This window comes from Lucilia sericata, unplaced genomic scaffold, assembly GCF_015586225.1.
Source record: "Lucilia sericata isolate MDLA Ls3-8-SP2 unplaced genomic scaffold, ASM1558622v1 Contig000922F_arrow, whole genome shotgun sequence".
Classification (NCBI taxonomy): Eukaryota; Metazoa; Arthropoda; class Insecta; order Diptera; family Calliphoridae; genus Lucilia; species Lucilia sericata.
This window is the reverse complement of record NW_023994909.1, coordinates 175,291-195,046: the sequence shown is the minus strand read 5'-3', so window position 1 is coordinate 195,046 and position 19,756 is coordinate 175,291. Positions and strand designations below refer to the sequence as shown.

Sequence of the window (19,756 nt, the reverse complement as noted above, 5' to 3'; positions counted from 1 at the left end):
TGTTGTTTGGTATTAAAAGTTTTATTATTATTTTTTAGGGATTTTTTTTCCGCTAGATTTTTGGTTATTATTTTCGTTTTTTTTATAACTAAACATATAATCTTTTAAATAATTTATACAAAAAAATAATAAGAAAAGTAAAAGAATTACCCGAAAAAATATAAAATAAAAATAAAATCTTATTGTTATTATTCATTTGTGTGCTGAATAAACATTTGAGGAGAAAAATTAAAATGTGAAAAGAAAGAGGAAAGAGTATAAAATAAAATATTTTCTAATATTTTTATTGAGTATTCATTTGCCTTATTGTTATCAATTTGTTAACGTTTTACAACTGTTTCTGCTTCCAAGTTTCCGCCAACTGTTCTTTTTTTTCTTTCTTGTGTTTATAGTATCTTTTTATTTCATTCGTAATGTTGTATGGTTCTTAGTAATCCTTTCTTTTATTCCTTAAGTTTTGGATTTGAGTATTTAACCCAATAAACATTTTGTCTTAAGTAACAGAAAGAAACTAGATTATTGTTAAACTTAAACAAGGGCTCCATAAACTAAAGTTTATAACATTAGGATGATTTGGTAACATTATGATGATTCCATGACAGAGATTTTCTAAGAGTGAACCGGCTGTAGTAGGGTGATCATCTGAGAGAAGAGAATTACCTCAAGATATAACAATAAAGTCTATAGGATTGATTCTCCGTCATGTTCATCCAATATTAAAAAAAGAAAAAAATAACAACAAAACCTTAAATAGAGTGTAGTGTGTGTTATTGTGCATGAGTTTCTCTAACTCTCCAACAAGTGAAAGGAGGCTCAGTAGCAATGGAAAAAATGCATACTTTGTTATGAGCTCTCCATGCAACAACAACAATAATTATGACCCAAAAAATCATAAAAACTATTTAAGTGTAAGAACAACAACAAACGAGAGATCTCCTCTCTCAAGTGCGCCAAAACAGAACAATTGTGTAGATAATAGCGCAAAAGAAAAAATAAATAAACAAACAACAGATTCAAAAACAACAACAAACGAGAGATCTCCTCTCTCAAGTGCGCCAAAACAAGACAATTGTGTGGAAGACAAAGCAAAAGAAAAAATAGATAATCAAACAACTGATTCAATGGTTGATGTAAATAGTAATGCTAATGTGAACAATATCACAAATAGTACCAATAACAATATTAACACTGTGAAAACCATTAATGATAAGGAGGGTCACTCAAGCCCAATGTCAAAGAATACTGGTGCCATACCAAAAAATACTCCAAATTTATTGAGCTCGCATAAAACGCAAAAGATCCAAACGGGAATGGACCGTTATGTCACTTATGCAAAACGTAAGTCCAGCCCTAGGACTTCAAAATTGGAACCAAATCCAAAACAAGCGAAAACAAATTCCGTAAGTCAAAATCGTTTTGCACTGCTTGATAACCAAGAAAGTGAAAAAGTACCATCCATGACTTTAAAAGACCAAAAGCCACCTCCCCTCTATTTGCGCGAACCTACCACCAATCTATTGGTAAATAAGTTGTCCCAACTTGTAGGCAAAGAAAATTTCCATGTAGTCTCTCTACGGAAAGGAAACATTCAGGAAACAAAAATACAGACTTATTCAGAAAAGTCTTTTAGAACAATAGTTGATAGTTTTGATTCTGAGAAAAGAAATTATTACACGTATCAACTAAAAAGTGCAAAGGGTTTGACAGTAGTTATCAAAGGTGTAGACAGCTCTGTACCAACTGATGACATTAAAAAGGCGCTAGAGTCTGAAGGTTATGAAGTGAAGTCCATTCACAATATATTTAACAAGGACAAAATTCCCCAACCAATGTTTAGAGTTGAAATTACTTTTAACTCTTCACAATTGAAAAAAAAGGGTGATACTCATCCAATATACAGTTTAAGATATCTTCTCAATCGCAAAATAACTGTAGAGGAACCCATTAAGCGCAGAGGTCCTCCTCAATGCCTAAATTGCCAAGAGTTCGGTCACACCAGAACTTTCTGCAAATTACCATCTGTTTGTGTGAGATGCGGAGACATCCATAAGAGTCAAGATTGTCCTTACCCAAAAACAGATAACAATAAAAGAAAATGCAGTAACTGTGGTCAAAATCACACTGCTAACTATCGCGGATGTCCAGTATATCTACACATCCAACAATCAAATAAGGCCAGAAGACCTTTATATGCTCAATATAAAGCTTCTAACTTCCCAAGCCTTCCTAATACTTCTAGTGCTCAATATAGAAGTATCACAAATAAAAGCAATCAGAATAAATCGTATGCCCATACGACAAAAGAGGGTTCCGTTACCCAAATGAATGCAAATCAAACTTCTAGTGCCCAATATAGAAGTCTTACAAATAAGAATAATGAGAATTTGCAATCAAACAATGAAAATAATGCCCCATTATTTTCATATGCACATGCATTAAAAGAGGGTGTGCCTGCACCCGAAACAAATTCTCAAAGCTCTATTGAGAATCTAATTCAAACCATGAACAGTTTCATGGCAAATATGCAAAATATGTTTCAACAATTAATGCAGAATCAAAGCATGCTCATGCAGATCCTGCTAAATAAAAAATGAATTCTCTAAGAATTTGTTTTTGGAATGCTAACGGCCTTAGCCAACACAAGAATGAAGTAGAACAATTCCTGCTACTTCAGGAAATTGACGTACTACTCGTCTCTGAAACACACTTTACCCTAAAGAATTGTTTCAGAATTAATGGATACTACACTTATGATACAAAACATCCAAGTGGCAGAGCCCTTGGTGGAACAGCCATTTTAGTGAGAAAAAATATTAGACATTTCCCAATGCCAGAATACAAAAAGGACCATATCCAGGCCACCTCTATAAATATACCTGATAGTCGAGTTACAATATCTTCAATATATTGTCCTCCTAGGTATAATGTTAATCGAGAGCAGTTTCTCGAATACTTTAAAACTCTTGGCCCAAGATTCATAGCAGCTGGTGATTATAATGCAAAACATACATTTTGGGGCTCTCGCCTCATTACTCCCAAAGGCAGACAATTGCTAGAAGCAATATCGTACAACAGACTAGATGCCATATCTAGTGGCCAACCTACCTATTGGCCTACAGACCTCAATAAGATTCCCGATCTAATTGACTTTGCTGTAATCAAAAATATAAAACGAGAATTTATTTCAGTGATCCCTTCATTGGACCTCTCGTCAGACCACTCGCCTACAATTTTAACGTTATTAGAAACCCCAAATAAATTGGAAAACTATTGTTCTTGTTTCCCTAACAAGAAAACGAACTGGTTAAAGTATAAAATGTATGTTAGCTCACACCTGCCACAAAACATTTCATTGAAGAATGACCATGAAATACAATTCGCTGTCGATATATTTACGGATATCTTACAAGATGCTGTCAAAGTGTCTACACCCCCAGTCACCTTGGGAGACTTCAAAAAATCGAAATGTCCTAGGAACATTGAGTCTCTTATTAAAGAAAAGAGAACACTCAGACGTCAATGGCAACAATCACGATCTCCAAACATAAAGGTTAAACTTAATCAGTGCCAAAGAAGACTTCACATCGCTTTAAAGGATAATAAGGAATCTAATCTGAGAAATTATCTCAAAAACTTAGACCCTACTAAGAAAACAGAATATAGTCTCTGGAAAGCTGTTAAAAATATGCAGTGCCCTATTGCATATGAGTCACCTATACGCCTCCAGAATGGTCAATGGGCAAGAAATACGTCAGAAAAAATTGAAGCATTCGCCAATCACTTGGAGAATGTGTTTACTCAAAATGATACAGATTCTTCTATTAGTGCTAACATTATAAATAATGTGGTTCCACACCCAATAAAATTCCGGTTCTCTACCGTGAAGATGACAATCAAAGGTCTAAAGGCAGGAAAATCACCTGGTATAGATAAAATTACTACCACGATGATAAGTAACCTGCCCAATTCAGCACTGAGAATTATTTTGTTCATCTTTAACTCGATGCTACGTATTGGATACTTCCCTAACTCATGGAAAGTATCCGAGATTGTTATGATACCAAAACCGGGGAAAGATGTCACTCAAGTGACATCATACCGTCCCATTAGCCTGTTGTCTTTATTCTCAAAACTTTTTGAAAAGTTATTGCTTGAAAGCCTTTTAGTACACTTTAACGATAATCGCATTATTCCTGGCCATCAGTTTGGTTTCAGAAGAAAGCACAGCACTATCGAACAGGTACATCGAATAACAACTCTTATTCGGAAGGCCTTCGAGAGCAAGCAATATTGCTCTGCATTATTCATAGATATTTCTCAAGCTTTTGATAAAGTCTGGCACGATGGACTAATACACAAAATTATCACATTACTACCTGCGAATGTTCACAAACTGCTTAAAAATTACATATATGAAAGATCTTTTCAAATCAGATCTAAAGATGTGATCTCTTCACGTCGAAAAATATCTGCTGGAGTACCCCAGGGGAGTATTCTAGGTCCGCTCCTATATATTTTATATACTGCAGATATGCCAACGAGCGCACTGACTCACACATCTACATTTGCGGATGATACCGCTTTTGTAAGCATGCATGCAAACCCTTCAATAGCTTCTGAACAACTCCAGTTTCACATCGGCGAATTGGAAAAATGGCTGGACAAATGGAAAATAAAAGTCAATGCTACAAAATGTACTCACGTTACATTTACTTTAAGAAGGGAAAATTGTCCTCCCGTGCAGATAAACAATATAAAAATTCCTGAACAAAGCCATGTGAGATATCTTGGTATCCACCTTGATCGCCGCTTAACATGGACTCACCACATTGAAGCCAAGGTTACACAAATAAAATTAAAGTCAGCTCAATTGTACTGGCTAATTGGACCACGGTCTGCTCTAGACTTGGAGTACAAAGTGCTTTTGTACAAAACAGTTATAAAACCGATATGGCTATACGGCATTCAACTGTGGGGAACAGCCTCCTCATCTAATGTTGAAAAATTACAAAGAAAGCAGTCAGCACTGTTAAGGTCAATAACAGGTGCCCCGTGGTACATTCGCAATAGTAATATTCATAGGGATCTCAATGTCCCCATAATACGCGAGGAGATCAAACTCTCTTGTTTAACCTACCTGTCGAAACTAATGGATCACCCAAATCCCCTTGCCAGGGAGTTGCTGTCATTTGAGGGTCATAGACGACTGAGAAGAACGGAAACATTGGATTTTGCCAGATAATCAAATTATCGAGAACTTTTGTTGAAATTGCAGTGGCAATAACGACGTTAGTTATAGTTTAGGTTAAGATTTCAATACTTATTGTAAATTTCTATGTAAGAAAGATTCAATAAATAATAAGTAAAATGAAAAAAAAAAAAAAAAAAAAAAATATTAAGAACCGAAAAGACTTTTGTTAGGGATTTATACTGTGGGGAGTCCTAGGCATTGAAATTATGAAAATTACGATCACTACGTTATTTTGCTTTGACTCTTTTAAATGATAAATAGAAAGGTGAAGGAAACCGTTACACTTGAGCACATGCCATCATATTTCGTTGACTAAAAAACAGATCAAACTATAGATCTCATATTGATAACACCTGTTCACAAGTTTCAGCTGTTAGTCCAGTTCCTAAGCCATCTAGGCTGTATTAAAGATCTCGGAAAAGTTGGCAGAATCCAGCCGGTAAATCTATCCGTTTCTGTTGGAAAGTTTGTCCATACTAGAGATAATCAAGTAGAGTGATTGAAGCGTTTAACTGATACTTTCAGTTTTACAACTTATTCTAATCTTATTGGATGTTTGAAGATCAACGAATGTTCGATCGGTAAATTCTCTGTAGTCGTTTCAATCTCTTATTTGTTATGGCCCATCATAAACACACACTTATAAGTAGGTGCTACCGAGGAACATTGTTTTGACTTGCTGTACGTTTAAGGGAACTAAAGAATTATTGAAGACACGATCGTAGATAAACTGATATGTATGAGTATGTGATATACTGAACTTCCTCTTCCAGCCACGATCTTTCTTTCGGTTAATCTAGTAATGCTAATCCGAATCATTAATAAGAAATAGTTATGAGTAAGTGACCCTCCTCAACTTTCTTTCAACTTTTGGCTGGAAGATCAGCCCATTGTCTGGAGCGGTGTCCTGCTTCATCAACTTAGACCGACCTTTACAAACAGTTATGAGTAGGTGACATCGTGGAACATGATCTATGCTTCGTGTAAGTTTAAGAGTACTAGAAGATTAATGAAGACGTGATCGTTGATAAACAAAGCTATAAGTTATTAACTGAACTTGATCTCCCTTTCGCTTGATCTAGTAATGCTATTCCAATTTTATAATATCAAATAGTTATGAGCAAGTCATCCTCCTTAACTTTCTTCCAACTTTTGGCTGGAAGATCAGCGAAATGTCTGGATCCAAGACCTGCTCCATACGTTTTGACTGACCTTTACAAACAGTTATGGGTAGGTGATATCATGGATCATGATCTATGCTTCGTGTAAGTTTAAGGGTACTAAAAGATTAACTGAACTTCCTTTTTCAGCATTTTGCTTCAGTTCAGTCGCGATCGTTTCATTTCCTGAGGAATGGTTAATCTATAATTAATCGATCTAGACAAATAGTAAGTGATCTCCTTAACTTCCTCTCACTTTATACTGGAAGATTAGTGAATTATCTGGAGCCGTGCAGTGTCACACTGCACTCATTTTGGCCGACCTTTACAAACTGTTATGAGAAGGTGAGATCGTGGAAATAATTGAAGACGCAATCGACAAATTACCTGTGATAATCCCTGTGTACTCCCATTTGGATTAGGTATTGAGACATTTTTAAAATGTGGTGTTCTTGAAGTGATCTATACAAACATTTATGAGTAAGTGATTTCCCTAATTTTCTGTCAGTTTTGTGCTACAAAATCATTGAAGACGTTATTTTTAAAGTCGTGGCACTCTGTAGAAACTTGGTCGATCTACACAATCAGCTATGAGCGGATGGCCTCGCGGACCATCATACCAGCTTCGTGAACGTTTAAGAGAGCTGAAAAAATATTAATGATGTGATCGGTAAACTCTCTGGATTGGTATCACTCAGTTTTCTTTTGATTTTGACGCGATCGGTAAATTTTTTTTTTTTCGTGTCAGTTGCTGATGACAGAACGAATCTACTAGATGAATAAAAACTGAGCTTAGGTATAAGTTAAGATCTAGTTTTATCTTCCACAACTGATCGTAAGTTCAATTTCTGATCTAATAACGGATACAAGATATTGGTTAGAAGCCTTATAAATTGGTTTCATATGTTTCAGATTTTTAGGAGAAAGTTGTATCCAACTATCCATTAGTTGTATCCAACTATCCATTACTACTGTATTGACTATAACTTGTCGATAGTATTGCCTTTTCTGCCGATTAGTCTGAAATATTTATTCTGCTTCTATGGGACACAATTGGCGCGCCGATGCAAGATTTTGCCATACGATTCGGGATACTATGAGATATGGTTAAGCAATGTCAGAAGCTGTTGCTTCGAATGTAAAACAATATAACAACGTCCTCTATAGGGAAGAGAATTATGAATTATTTAATGAATTATCCAGTACATATTTAACCAATTCAAAGTTATAATTTACTTACTAACAAATCTGCTCGCTGGGTTTAAAACTTTTTTATATCAGTTATAAAAAAAAAAATAAATAAATAAACTGTTCATACATAATATATGAATGAAGTTTTCAATGTGTTTATTTTTATTATTGTTGTTATTGTATTAGTGCATGTTTATGAGTTTTTATGAATGTAATATATATGTATGTGTTTGTGTGTATATGAGATTGTATTCTAAGATTCATTTATAGTCACTGCTTTACATTTGACCTTTTATTGACTTGAATTATTTTACGATATATTTATAATAAATATATATTTTTAGTGCTCCTTGGTTTTTCAAACTCCTTTTTTTCTTTCTTATGGCTTTTATTCCTTTGTTGATTTTAATGTTTTTATGTTGTTCATATTTTCCGTTTTTTTTTTTTTTTTTTTCCTTATTATTATTAAAAGTTTTTTACTGGCTGGCGTTTATTTGTCGTTTTAAAATCCTCCAAGGAAAAAATACGATTTTAACGAGTCAACAATTCGTATAACATAGATGCCATTATTATGCAGTGTAAATATTAGATTTCTTAAAGGCATTGAATTCTGAAATTGAGAGAAGAAATGTATAAACAGTTTTAATTTGAACTTTTTTGAGGGGTTTTTAATGTAAGTTTAATATGTTTTAAATATTTTCAAACAAATAATTGTAATTAAGATCATGACATTAATTTGAGGCAAATGATATAGAAGATATGTATGTATATCGCAGTCCAGTGGAATTTTCTCAGTGGAATTTTCAATGGACTAGTCTATGCACTTGTCATCTGATTTGTCTATTAAAGAGTCTGTGGACTGGTCAATGTACATACTCGTGTATTGACTTGACTATGAACGGGTCTATGGACTTTTCTATGGACAAGCTTATGGACTAGTCTGTTTACTAGCCTTTGGAATAGTCAGTGGACTTATATACTGACTAGTTTGATATGACTATTAACTTGTCTATTGACTAGCCCATTGACTAGTCTGTTGACTATTATATTGATTAATCTGTTGATAGAATAGTCTATCGTCTATACTATAGGCAAGTCAGTAGACTAGGCTATTAACTTGTCTATTGACCAGTCAGTTGACTAATCTATTAACTGGTCTATTGACTAGTCTGCTGACTAGTCTATTCAGTCTGTTGACTAGTCTATTGACTTGTATATTTACTACTCTGTTAACTAGTCTATTGACTTGTCTGTTAACTATCAAGTAGTAGTGTGGACTAGTCTGTAGAGTAGTCTATTGCTTAGTCTTTTGACTTGACTTGATTGGTTTGTTGAAAAGTATTTCAACTATTATATACACTAGTCTATTGACTAAATTGTTGACTAATCTATTGACTATTATTATTCTATTTTCTAACCTGCTGGTTAGTTTATTGACTATTCTGCTGACTAGTCGATTGACAAGTCTGCTGGCTAGTCTATTTACTAGTCTGCTGACTAGTCTGTTGACTAGTCTTTTGACTGGTCTGTAGAGTAGTCTATTGACTGGTCTGTAGAGTAGTATATAGGCAAGTCAGTAGCCAAGCCTATAGGGCAGTCTATTAGTCTATTGACAAATCTCTTGAATACTCTATCGAATAGATTGTTGAATGATCCATAAAATAGTCTATTGACTAGACAATTGACAAGTCTGTTGACTAGTCTATTGAATAGTCTATTCACTGGACAAATAACTAGTATATTAACTATTCTCTTGACTAGTATATTGACAAGACTATTAACATTTCTATTGACCAGTCCGTTCACTGGTCTATTGACTAGTCTACTGATTGTTCTATTAACTTTTCTATTGACTAGTTTACTGACTAGTCTATAGACTAATCTATCGACTAGTCTGTTGACTAATTTATTGAATAGTCTAATTTATTTGTTGACTAGTCTATTGATTAGTATAGTTACTAGTCAGTTAACTAGTCTATTGGCTTGTCTGTTATTCTATTTTATAGCCTTTTGCTGACTAGTCAGCTGTCTAGTCTATTGACTAGTCTGCTGTCTAGTCTAGTGACTAGTCTGCTGGCTAGTCTATTGACTCTTCTGCTGACTAGTCTGCTGAATAGGCTATTGGCTTGCCTGATCTGTAGAGTAGTCAATTGACTAGGCTTTTGATTGGTCTGTTGACTAGTACATTAGCTAGTCTGCTGACTAGTCTATCAATTAGTCTGTTCATTCTTCTGTTAACTAGTGTTTTGTCTAGTCTATTAATTAGTTCGTAAACTCTTCTAATGACTAATCTATGTGCTGGTCCCTGGAATGATCTATGTTCTGTGATAAGTGATAAACGACCAAAGTAAAAAAGACCTTTTTTAGGAGTGCCCAAAGATTAGCAAAAAAGCGATCATTTTCTCAGGCTCTTATCTTCAAACTATTCTGAATTTTGATTTACTCCTAAGGCAAAGTTGTAGCTGTAGTCATAAAGAACAAAAGTTGTGAACATATTACATCAGAAAACTTCATCTTTATAATCAAAATCACAAAAAAATTGATCTTTTAATTGTTAATTTAATATTTTGAGTTTTTCTCTGTATGAGGCGTATACTTTATATTTGTAAAATCAATAAATAATTAACATGTATACGTACAGGTGTCGTTAATAAAAGCAGTGCAAATTTACAATGTAAAATTTTCCACTTGATATGAAAAAGAGAAGATGAAGTGTCTTTGATGTTATATGTTCACAATTTTTCTTCTGTTCTGTTATGACAAGAGCTACAACTTTGATTCAGAGAGTAAATCAAAATTCCGAACGGTTTGAAAATGAGCCTGAGAAAATTATAGCTTTTTTGAAAAAATTACATAGTAAAATGTTTGCCTTTTTTATTTACTCCTCCGCCAATGGTCAGTCCCATTAGAAATATGTTATTTAGTTTGGAACATTTTGAAATATATCCACCTAAATAATAATGCGTTTCAGTAATGTATAATTTTTAAAATTGTAACAAAAAAATCTTAAAATCACATTAGTTAAAGAAGGGTCTTGAATATTACGCATAAAAATTTCAATCACGTTTTTGACACAAATTATTACCTTTACATAAAGGGCTGTTACTATTTGTGTTTATAATTTAATATAAGTTATTTTGCTTTTTTTATTTTAAAAGTGAGTTTTTTTCCAAAAAGAAAAACAAAGTATAATATTAACAAATGGCAAGCAAAAGGTTAGGTTTTTGTTTTCATCAAAAGTGTACAGGTTAGACATACCCGTACATAATTTCAAATTTCAATACTCCCCTCTGCCCAATGGCAGTTTATGAAAATGTTCAAAATAAAACCTTTAGGAAAAAGTTTTATATTTAAAAGCCTTTTGTATAACAGAGCACGTACAATCGAATTTTACTATATTGCCTTTGAACAAAAAGTTTGTTTTCTGCACAGTTTTTTTTCTGATTCTCTGGTGAAATTTAATTTTTTTGAACACTTTGTATGTTTTTATTTTCTATAGAAATCTATTGATATTTTATTTAGGAAAAACCAAAAAAAAAAATAAAAAGGTTTAAATATAAAACTTTTTTATTTCACTTTTTTTTTGTTAAAAACGCCTGTTATTTGTTTGCTGGTCTATAGAAATTGTGGGCTTTGGTGTTTGGGGTAGAAAAACAAAGAAATAAAATAAAGATGAAACGTGTTATTGAATTCACTCACCTGCATGTTGTTTAGTATTTTAGCAAATTCTGGACTGCCAATATTATCGACTAGTTTTGAAAATTGTTCATTGGCTTCGAGTTTATCAAAGAACGTTGCAAGTATTTGATCCTGTGGCAATACGTCTAAAACACTATCAACTAATCCATGTAAACCATTTAGTTGTTCTTTTACTGTTGTTGTTTCTATATCTTCCATTGTTGTTGTGGCTGTTGTTGTTTTTAGAGGGTTTGTTGTAATTTGGATTTCAATATTTGATATCGTCGGTGTTATTTTATTGTTTTGTTTTTGTGCATATTCTATGTCTGCAATGGGTTTTTGAGAAAGAAAAAAAAAAAGAAGAAAGTTTTGTAAAAACTATAATGTTTTATTTAAATAATTGTTAGTGTTGCTTTGTATTGGATTCGTTAGTTTTATTCACCCTACAGGAAGGTATCTAGTTTAGAAATAGGTAATTTTTCGGTTTTCTTTAACATTGTCAAATATGCCAATACTTTTCTATATTAAAATTTCCATGGACATCATGTCATTGGACATCCGACTGATGATATAACAAACTTTGTCAAGAGCCAACTTCAGTCAGTTCTTGTTGAGTCATATGCGACGCAATACATTCTTAGTTTAATCACTGAGAAACATTCAGACATAGGGTGGATATGATGAACTTTGATTGAGGTAGTCTACCGCCGATTTTTAAGTATATAACTCTTAATTTTAACGAACAAATGTGGTTTAGGTTACAAAATCACTCGAATGAATATCGAAAACAAATAAACAATACTCCAGTACCTTTGTTTAAGCTATACAAATTTTATTAATTTTTATACACTCCACCACCATCAGTGGTGATAGAGGGTATATATAAGTTTATCGTTCCGTGTGTAACACTAAGAAATATTCTTCTAAGACCCAACAAAGTATATATATTTTGGGTCCTTATGAAATTTTGAGTCGATTTAGTTATGTCCGTCTGTATGTCTGTGTAAAACACGCTCAAGTTAAAACTAAGCAAAGGAAATCAACCTAATTTTGTACATGCAAATATAATATGAACAGAAATCATACTATCAACGTAGATCTCAATCGGTCCACAATTGGTTATAGCTCCCATATAAGGTCCACTTCCGAAAATCACCTAAACGCACATATTTCATTGATGAATAAAGCTATTCTGATAAAATTCGAGTTGAATATGTTTCGTATATATACCAATCATTCTACTAAATTTTTTACGGATCGGTCCATTATTGGTCATAGCTCCATATAAGGCCCACTTCCGAAAATCACTTAAAAACACATATTTCATTGTGAAATAAAGGTATTTTGATAAAATTCGACACAAATATGTTTAGTATAAATATAAATCACCCTACAAAATTTTTTCCGGATAGGCCCATAATTGGTTATAGCTCCCACATAAGGTCCACTTCCGAAAATCACTTAAACGCATATATTTCATTGAATTAAAAAGCTATCGGTATAAAATTCGACACAAATATGCTTTGTATACATACAAATCATTGTACTAAATTTTTTACGGATCGGTCCATTTTTGGTCATAGCTCCCATATAAGGCCCACTTCCGAAAATCACTTAAAAACACATATTTCATTATCAAATAAAGTTATCGTAATAAAATTCGACATAAATATATTTTGTCTAGATATGAATAACTCTACTATATTTTTTCCGCATAGGTCCATAATTGATCATAGCTCCCATATAAGGTCCACTTCCGAAAATCACTTAAACGCATATATTTCATTAAATTCTAAAGCTATAAGGATAAAATTCGACATAAATATGTTTTGTGTACATATAAATCATTCTACCACCTTTTTCCTGAATCGGTCCATTATTGGTCATAGCTCCCATATAAGTCCCACTTCCAAAAATCACTTAAACGCACATATTTCACTGTCAAATAAAGTTATCTTGATAAAATTCGACACAAATATGTTTTGTCTTTATATGAATCACTCTACGAAATTTTTTCCGAATAGGCTCCCATAGAGGGTCCACTTACGAAAATCACTTAAACGCATATATTTCTTTGAATAATAAAGCTATCGGGATAAAGTACGATTTGAATATGTTTTGTGAGCTACAAATTATTCTACCCAATTTTTTCCGGATTGGTCCATATATGGTAATATCTTCTATATAAGGTCCACTTCAAAAAAAATCACTTGATTTCTGTAAAGTCATCGGTCGATAATTGGTCACAACTCCCATGTAAGGAAAATCAAAGTTATCGGGATAAAATTCGACATAAATGTGTATTTTGTATTTATATATATATTCTACAGAATTTTTTTTCCGGATCGGTCCATAAGCTGTCTTAGTTCTTATATAAGGTATACTTCTGAAAATCACTTAATACCACTTAATTCGTAATTAAATGATTATATCCGGATAAAATTCAAAATGAGTATGTTCTGAGTATAGATAAATCATTATGTTAAAATGTTTTCGTATTGGCCTATTAATATAAATATTTCTGGACCTAATTAAAATTAGTTTGACATATGCATAAATGTTAATACCCTCAATACGGAAACAAACATTTGGCCAAGTTATCTAAAGATTAGATAGTTAAATGGGTTTTAATAAAAAGTAGCTTGCTGGTGGAGGGTATTTAAGATTCGGCATAACCGAATATAGCACTCTAACTTGTTTTACCTGTATTTTTATTGAAATTTTGTACAGAGGTAGCTACCCTGCTTTTGCTATGATTTTCATTCAATGGTTTTCTCACAGAAGTGATATATTATTACATATCTGATTATATGTAAGTGATTATCAGAGTACTTATAAGTACAACACTGAACCACTGAAGCGATCTTCTTGAAATTTTCAGTGTATGTTCCCCTATATCTGGAAGGAACTATAGGCTACTTTTTATTTTGAAATTGCAAGTGGGAGGGGTGCAATGTGCCACTTCTACAAAAGTCGAATATCTCGGAACATGGTATAACTAGAGTCCTCAAATTTTGTATGGACAATTGTGACATCCATATGATTATTCGATGGAAAATTGGAGGACTAGCAATAGGGGGCATGGCAACCCCATCTATTTATATAAAAATGTGTGTTTGTATGTTTGTTTTGACTTTATAGACAGCTAAACGGCTGGACTGATTTTTCTGAAATTTTCACAGTGCTTTCCTGTATGTCTGGAAGGAACTAATTTTGTAATGGGCAACTTTGACATCCATAAGAATATTTTTGGACAAAATGGGCTGAATGCCTATAGTGGGCGTTGCACCATCCATATGAATTATCCGTATCTGAGAAAATATAACAGATAGAGTACTCAAATATGGAAACTATTAGAGTTAGTATCTTCAAATTAAGCATGGAGAACTTTAACATCCATGTAAACATTTTGGGTAATAAATTGGCGGACTACCAATGGGGGGACATTGCTCCTCCGATATGAATAAAATATACCCAAATTCGTTTATCTGGGAAACTAATAGAGCTAGGTTGTTAAAATTTTGCACGAAGAACTTTAATATTCATATGCATATTTTGGGGAAAAAGGGTGGACTTTCATCAGAGGAGGGGGGGGGGGTTTTAAACGCCCCATATGAATTAAATATATAAATTCGTATATCTGAGAAACTATTAGAGCTTAAATCCTTAAATTTTGCAAGAACAACTTTGATATCCATGTAAACATTTGGGTAATAACCTAAAATCTTATATATAGCACGAAGAAATTTAACATTTATTTGAACATTTTGAGGAAAATGGGCGGACTTTTATTAGGGGGGTTGGAACCGCCCATATGAATTAAATAGAATTAAATGTCTGGGAAACTATTAGGGCAAAAAAAACTTTGACATCAATGTGAACATTTTGGTAAAAAATTTGGCGGACTAGCAAACTGGAACCTCCCATATGAATTAAATACAAAAATTTTATATGAAAAACTTTGACATTCATGTGAACATTTAGAGAAAAATGGGCTGACTTTCAATAGGCATCTCTCATATGAATTAAAAACAAAATTTCGTATATCTGGGAAACAATTATATTATTAAAAATTTTTTAACGTTTGGAAAAATTGGCGAACTTGCAATAATTAGCGAAGCATCCCCAATATGTAAAAAATGTTTATCTGGAAAACTATTATAGTTAGAATCTTCAAAATCGTAAAGTGTTTTTTTATTTACATTGCTTTTAGGGTAGCAAAGCACACTGGGTATAGCTAGTTATATATATTTTTGTATTTTTTTTTGACAACTATCCCTACGTACTTTGACAACGAATGTTATTGAAAACCTATTTTTGGTAATTTGATACCAGGCGTGTATAATTCAAAAACGTTTTTATACCCTGCATATTGGGTTTGTGCTGATGTTTGTAACGCACAATAATATTGGTCCTATATCCACCTTAAAATATACCAATCGACTTAGAATCATTTTCTGAGTGGATTTAGCTATGTCCGTCCGTCCGTCCATGTAAACTTTATATTCAAACTACAGGTCGCAATTTTGAAGATAATTCAATGAAATTTGATATATGATATTCTATTATCCCAGGAACGAAGCTCCGGTTCATTATATCACCTAGCCCCCATACAACTGAACCACTGAATAGGGCTTGTAAACCTTGTAACCAAACTACAAGTAAGTTTTTCCCGAGGATCGTTGTTTCGAAAAGTTCAATTAAAAGTAGATCTTGATTCAATTTCGAAAACCCAAATTAATTAATTAATTTTTATGAAAATAATTTAGAACTATTTTAAAAACTTACAATAATGATAATCCCTAATTCTTATACAATATGAATTTATTATAAAAATATGATTACACATTTATAAGTTACTTTCACTTACCATTTGTTTCCGCCATAATTGTCGTTGTTTGTTCCTCCACTGACGCCGCCATTTCTACACTGAGATCTGCTGTTGAATTTTGTGTTTTGACATTGTCGGCGGCATCGTATGAGGTTAAATTTGTTAAAGCTGTGACAAATTTGACTAAATCTAAGCCACTATTATTTAAATAACGTAAAAATGCTGACATTTCCGGTACAGCAATTATATGATGTTTGAGCATTAAAAAATCACGACTAGACATAAAGGCATGGGCACGTTGAACTTCCGGATCGTTGTGGTAATAATGGTTAACAATTGTTTTAACTTTAGTAGCGGGTATTAATGATAGAAAATCACTTAAATCTAGGGGTGTTACTGTAAGGGGAGTGACCTCTTCATTGATATCGGGTTGTAATTCAATTTCATGCGGTATGCCATCATCTGCAATATCCTCATCATCATCATCGACAACAATCATGGATGAGTATGTTGTATCTGTTAATGAATCTGTATCTTCGTCGCTATGGCCGTTGGTATTACTGTTGCTGCTACTGCTGCCACTTTCCATGGTTATGTGATGAAATTCAAAATGGTTTTGTTCATTTGTTGGTTGCTGTAGGTGGTCTTGCGACTCGTGGCGGTGGTGAGGATGATGATGTTGCAGCTGTTTTTCATGCTGATGATGTTGGTTAATTGGTCGTTTGTCGAGAAAAATCAAATCATCAATATTGTCTGTTGGTCTGGAATCATTCTCCTGGGTCTCCCATACATCCTCACTCGAAACTATTGTTTTTTGTTTTTGTTTTCTTTCCGCCGCTATTATTAAGGAATCACTATCGTCATTGTTGTTTCTGTTGCTATTGTTGTTATTATCATGCTGCTGCATTTCAGCATTATTGTTTTCACTATTATTGCTATTACTAGTACTAGTTGTTATTGTTGTCGATGCTGCTATACTACTACTACTCTCACTACTTGCAACATTATGTGGCAACATTGTAATAATTTGACAGCAAGTCAATAACATCAAACTAATTGCATAAAACAATTTTCGATTTTCCACCATTTTGATTTTAATTTTTCGATTATTTCCACGATTTTTTTTTAAATTTTCGTTCTTCTCTACTGTTTAGCAATGTATGTTTTTCTCGTTACAATTTCTATTCACTAGTTCAATTTAATTTTTTTCATTTACATAATTTTTTTCTGTTTAGATACGGGTTGTAAGTACAAAAGCTGCAATATGTATTTATTCTGTTGTGTGTGCTGAATTTTAGATTTTTTTCTATTTGTAAACTTCAATATTTATTTAACATTTTTTCCCGTTGTTGCATGAAAATTCAAAATTTTTTTGTAAAAAAATAAAAAAATTTGGGAAAGAAAAAAAAAACGCACCGTGTTTGCCAACCGTTGTTGGGCTACTAAAATATTTCAATTGTTGTTTAATCAATTGTATGCAATAATACTTTAAATTATCTTTCATTTCGTTTTTTTTCTACTGGATGGGTGATGTTTTTGTTGATGATACTATTGCTGCTGTTAATGTTGTTGATAATGCTAGTGCTGTGATTGTTGTTGATATTTAATTCAATTAGTAGCTTATGAGAGTGTAAGAGGTTCAAGTAGATTGTAATTTTATTATGAACGAAGTATACACGAAATTGTAAAAACCAAAACGTAAAGAAGTATTGTAGTTGGACAAACCGATGGAAGATCGAATTTAATTTATTTTTATAAAATATTTCTTTTTTACAATAAGATATTTACGTCGAATTTTACCTTAATTCCCACTATTTTATCAATTTAGTGATGGAAAACCGATTTGGAAGATGCTGAATAGCCAATCTATTTGTAGTCAATTAAGCCGCTATTAATGACGTTCTTAGCAACCCTGCAAAAACATGGTAATGACTAGTAGTTACTTAACAACTTACATTTCAATAACTACTACGTCTGTATTAATCAGAATGAGTCTAGTAATAACTTATCAATAATATATAATATAAGTACTTACTTTTCAGCCTTGACATATTGTTTCGAAGTTTTTTTAACTGCCTATTTATAAGCGAACGTGGTAAGTACTTGGTTCCAAGGTAATCCCCGAGTTAAAATAATGAAAATGTTATTGTCGAAGTATATTTTAGCATTTCAAACCATTACTTTTCAATGTACGTTCTTGCTAACTAACTAACTTAGGTAGTTGGTCAGTTAGTTAGTTAGTTAGTCAGTCAGTAGTTAGTTAGTAGTTAGTAGTTAGTTAGTTAGTTAGTAGTAGTTAGTTAGTTAGTAGTTAGTTAGTTAGTTAGTTAGTTAGTTAGGTTAGTAGTTAGTTTAGTTAGTTAGTTAGTTCGTTAGTTAGTTAGTTAGTTAGTTAGTTAGTTAGTTGTTAGTTAGTGAGTTAGTTAGTAGTAGTTAGTTAGTTAGTTAGTTAGTAGTTAGTTAGTTAGTTAGTAGTTAGTTAGTTAGTTAGTTAGTTAGTTAGTTAGTTAGTTAGTTAGTTAGTTAGTAGTTAGTTAGTTAGTTAGTTAGTTAGTAGTTAGTTAGTTAGTAGTTGTAGTAGTTAGTTAGTTAGTTAGTTAGTAGTTAGTTAGTTAGTTAGTTAGTTAGTTAGTTAGTTAGTTAGTTAGTTAGTTAGTTAGTTAGTTAGTTAGTTAGTTAGTTAGTTAGTTAGCTTAGTAGTTAGTTAGTTAGTTAGTTAGTTAGTTAGTTTAGTTAGTTAGTTAGTTAGTTAGTTAGTTAGTTAGTTAGTTAGTTAGTAGTTAGTTAGTTAGTTAGTTAGTTAGTTAGTTAGTAGTTAGTTAGTTAGTAGTTAGTTAGTTAGTTAGTTAGTTAGTTAGTTAGTTAGTTAGTAGTTAGTTAGTTAGTTAGTAGTTAGTTAGTTAGTTAGTTAGTTAGTTAGTTAGTTAGTTAGTTAGTTAGTTAGTTAGTTAGTTAGTTAGTTAGTTAGTTAGTTAGTTAGTTAGTTAGTTAGTTAGTTAGTTAGTTAGTTAGTTAGTTAGTTAGTTAGTTAGTTAGTTAGTTAGTTAGTAGTTAGTTAGTTAGTTAGTTAGTAGTTAGTTAGTTAGTTAGTTAGTTAGTTAGTTAGTAGTTAGTTAGTTAGTAGTTAGTTAGTTAGTTAGTTAGTTAGTTAGTTAGTTAGTTAGTTAGTTAGTTAGTTAGTTAGTTAGTTAGTTAGTTAGTTAGTAGTTAGTTAGTTAGTAGTTAGTTAGTTAGTTAGTTAGTTAGTTAGTTAGTTAGTTAGTTAGTTAGTTAGTTAGTTAGTTAGTAGTTAGTAGTTAGTTAGTTAGTTAGTTAGTTAGTTAGTTAGTTAGTTAGTTAGTTAGTTAGTTAGTTAGTTAGTTAGTTAGTTAGTTAGTTAGTTAGTTAGTTAGTTAGTTAGTTAGTTAGTTAGTTAGTAGTTAGTTAGTTAGTTAGTTAGTAGTTAGTTAGTTAGTTAGTTAGTTAGTAGTTAGTTAGTTAGTAGTTAGTTAGTTAGTTAGTTAGTTAGTTAGTTAGTTAGTTAGTTAGTTAGTTAGTTAGTTAGTTAGTTAGTAGTAGTTAGTTAGTAGTTAGTTAGTTAGTTAGTTAGTTAGTTAGTTAGTTAGTTAGTTAGTTAGTTAGTTAGTTAGTTAGTTAGTTAGTTAG

At 32.3% G+C, this 19,756-nt stretch overlaps 1 protein-coding gene across 1 annotated transcript; it reads right to left on the bottom strand.

The window, feature by feature from the left end:
- Positions 1-7,744: 7,744 nt before the first annotated feature.
- On the bottom strand, positions 7,745-17,555 carry LOC119609050 (probable serine/threonine-protein kinase drkD). Its single transcript, XM_037963725.1, has 3 exons — positions 16,151-17,555; positions 11,302-11,606; positions 7,745-8,212 (listed from the first exon to the last, which is right to left on the bottom strand). Exons 1-3 carry the CDS (start codon positions 17,196-17,198, stop codon positions 8,105-8,107), a joined length of 1,461 nt encoding a protein of 486 aa, XP_037819653.1. The 5' UTR covers positions 17,199-17,555; the 3' UTR covers positions 7,745-8,104.
- Positions 17,556-19,756: the final 2,201 nt, after the last annotated feature.

Coding starts and splice junctions, on each gene's coding strand:
- LOC119609050 (XM_037963725.1), bottom strand. CDS start 17,198: ATGGTGGAAAATCGAAAATTGTTTTATGCAATTAGTTTGATGTTATTG. Junction 11,607..16,150: donor AATTATGGCGGAAACAAATG/GTAAGTGAAAGT, acceptor AACCCATTGCAG/ACATAGAATATGCACAAAAA. Junction 8,213..11,301: donor AAATACTAAACAACATGCAG/GTGAGTGAATTC, acceptor TCTCAATTTCAG/AATTCAATGCCTTTAAGAAA.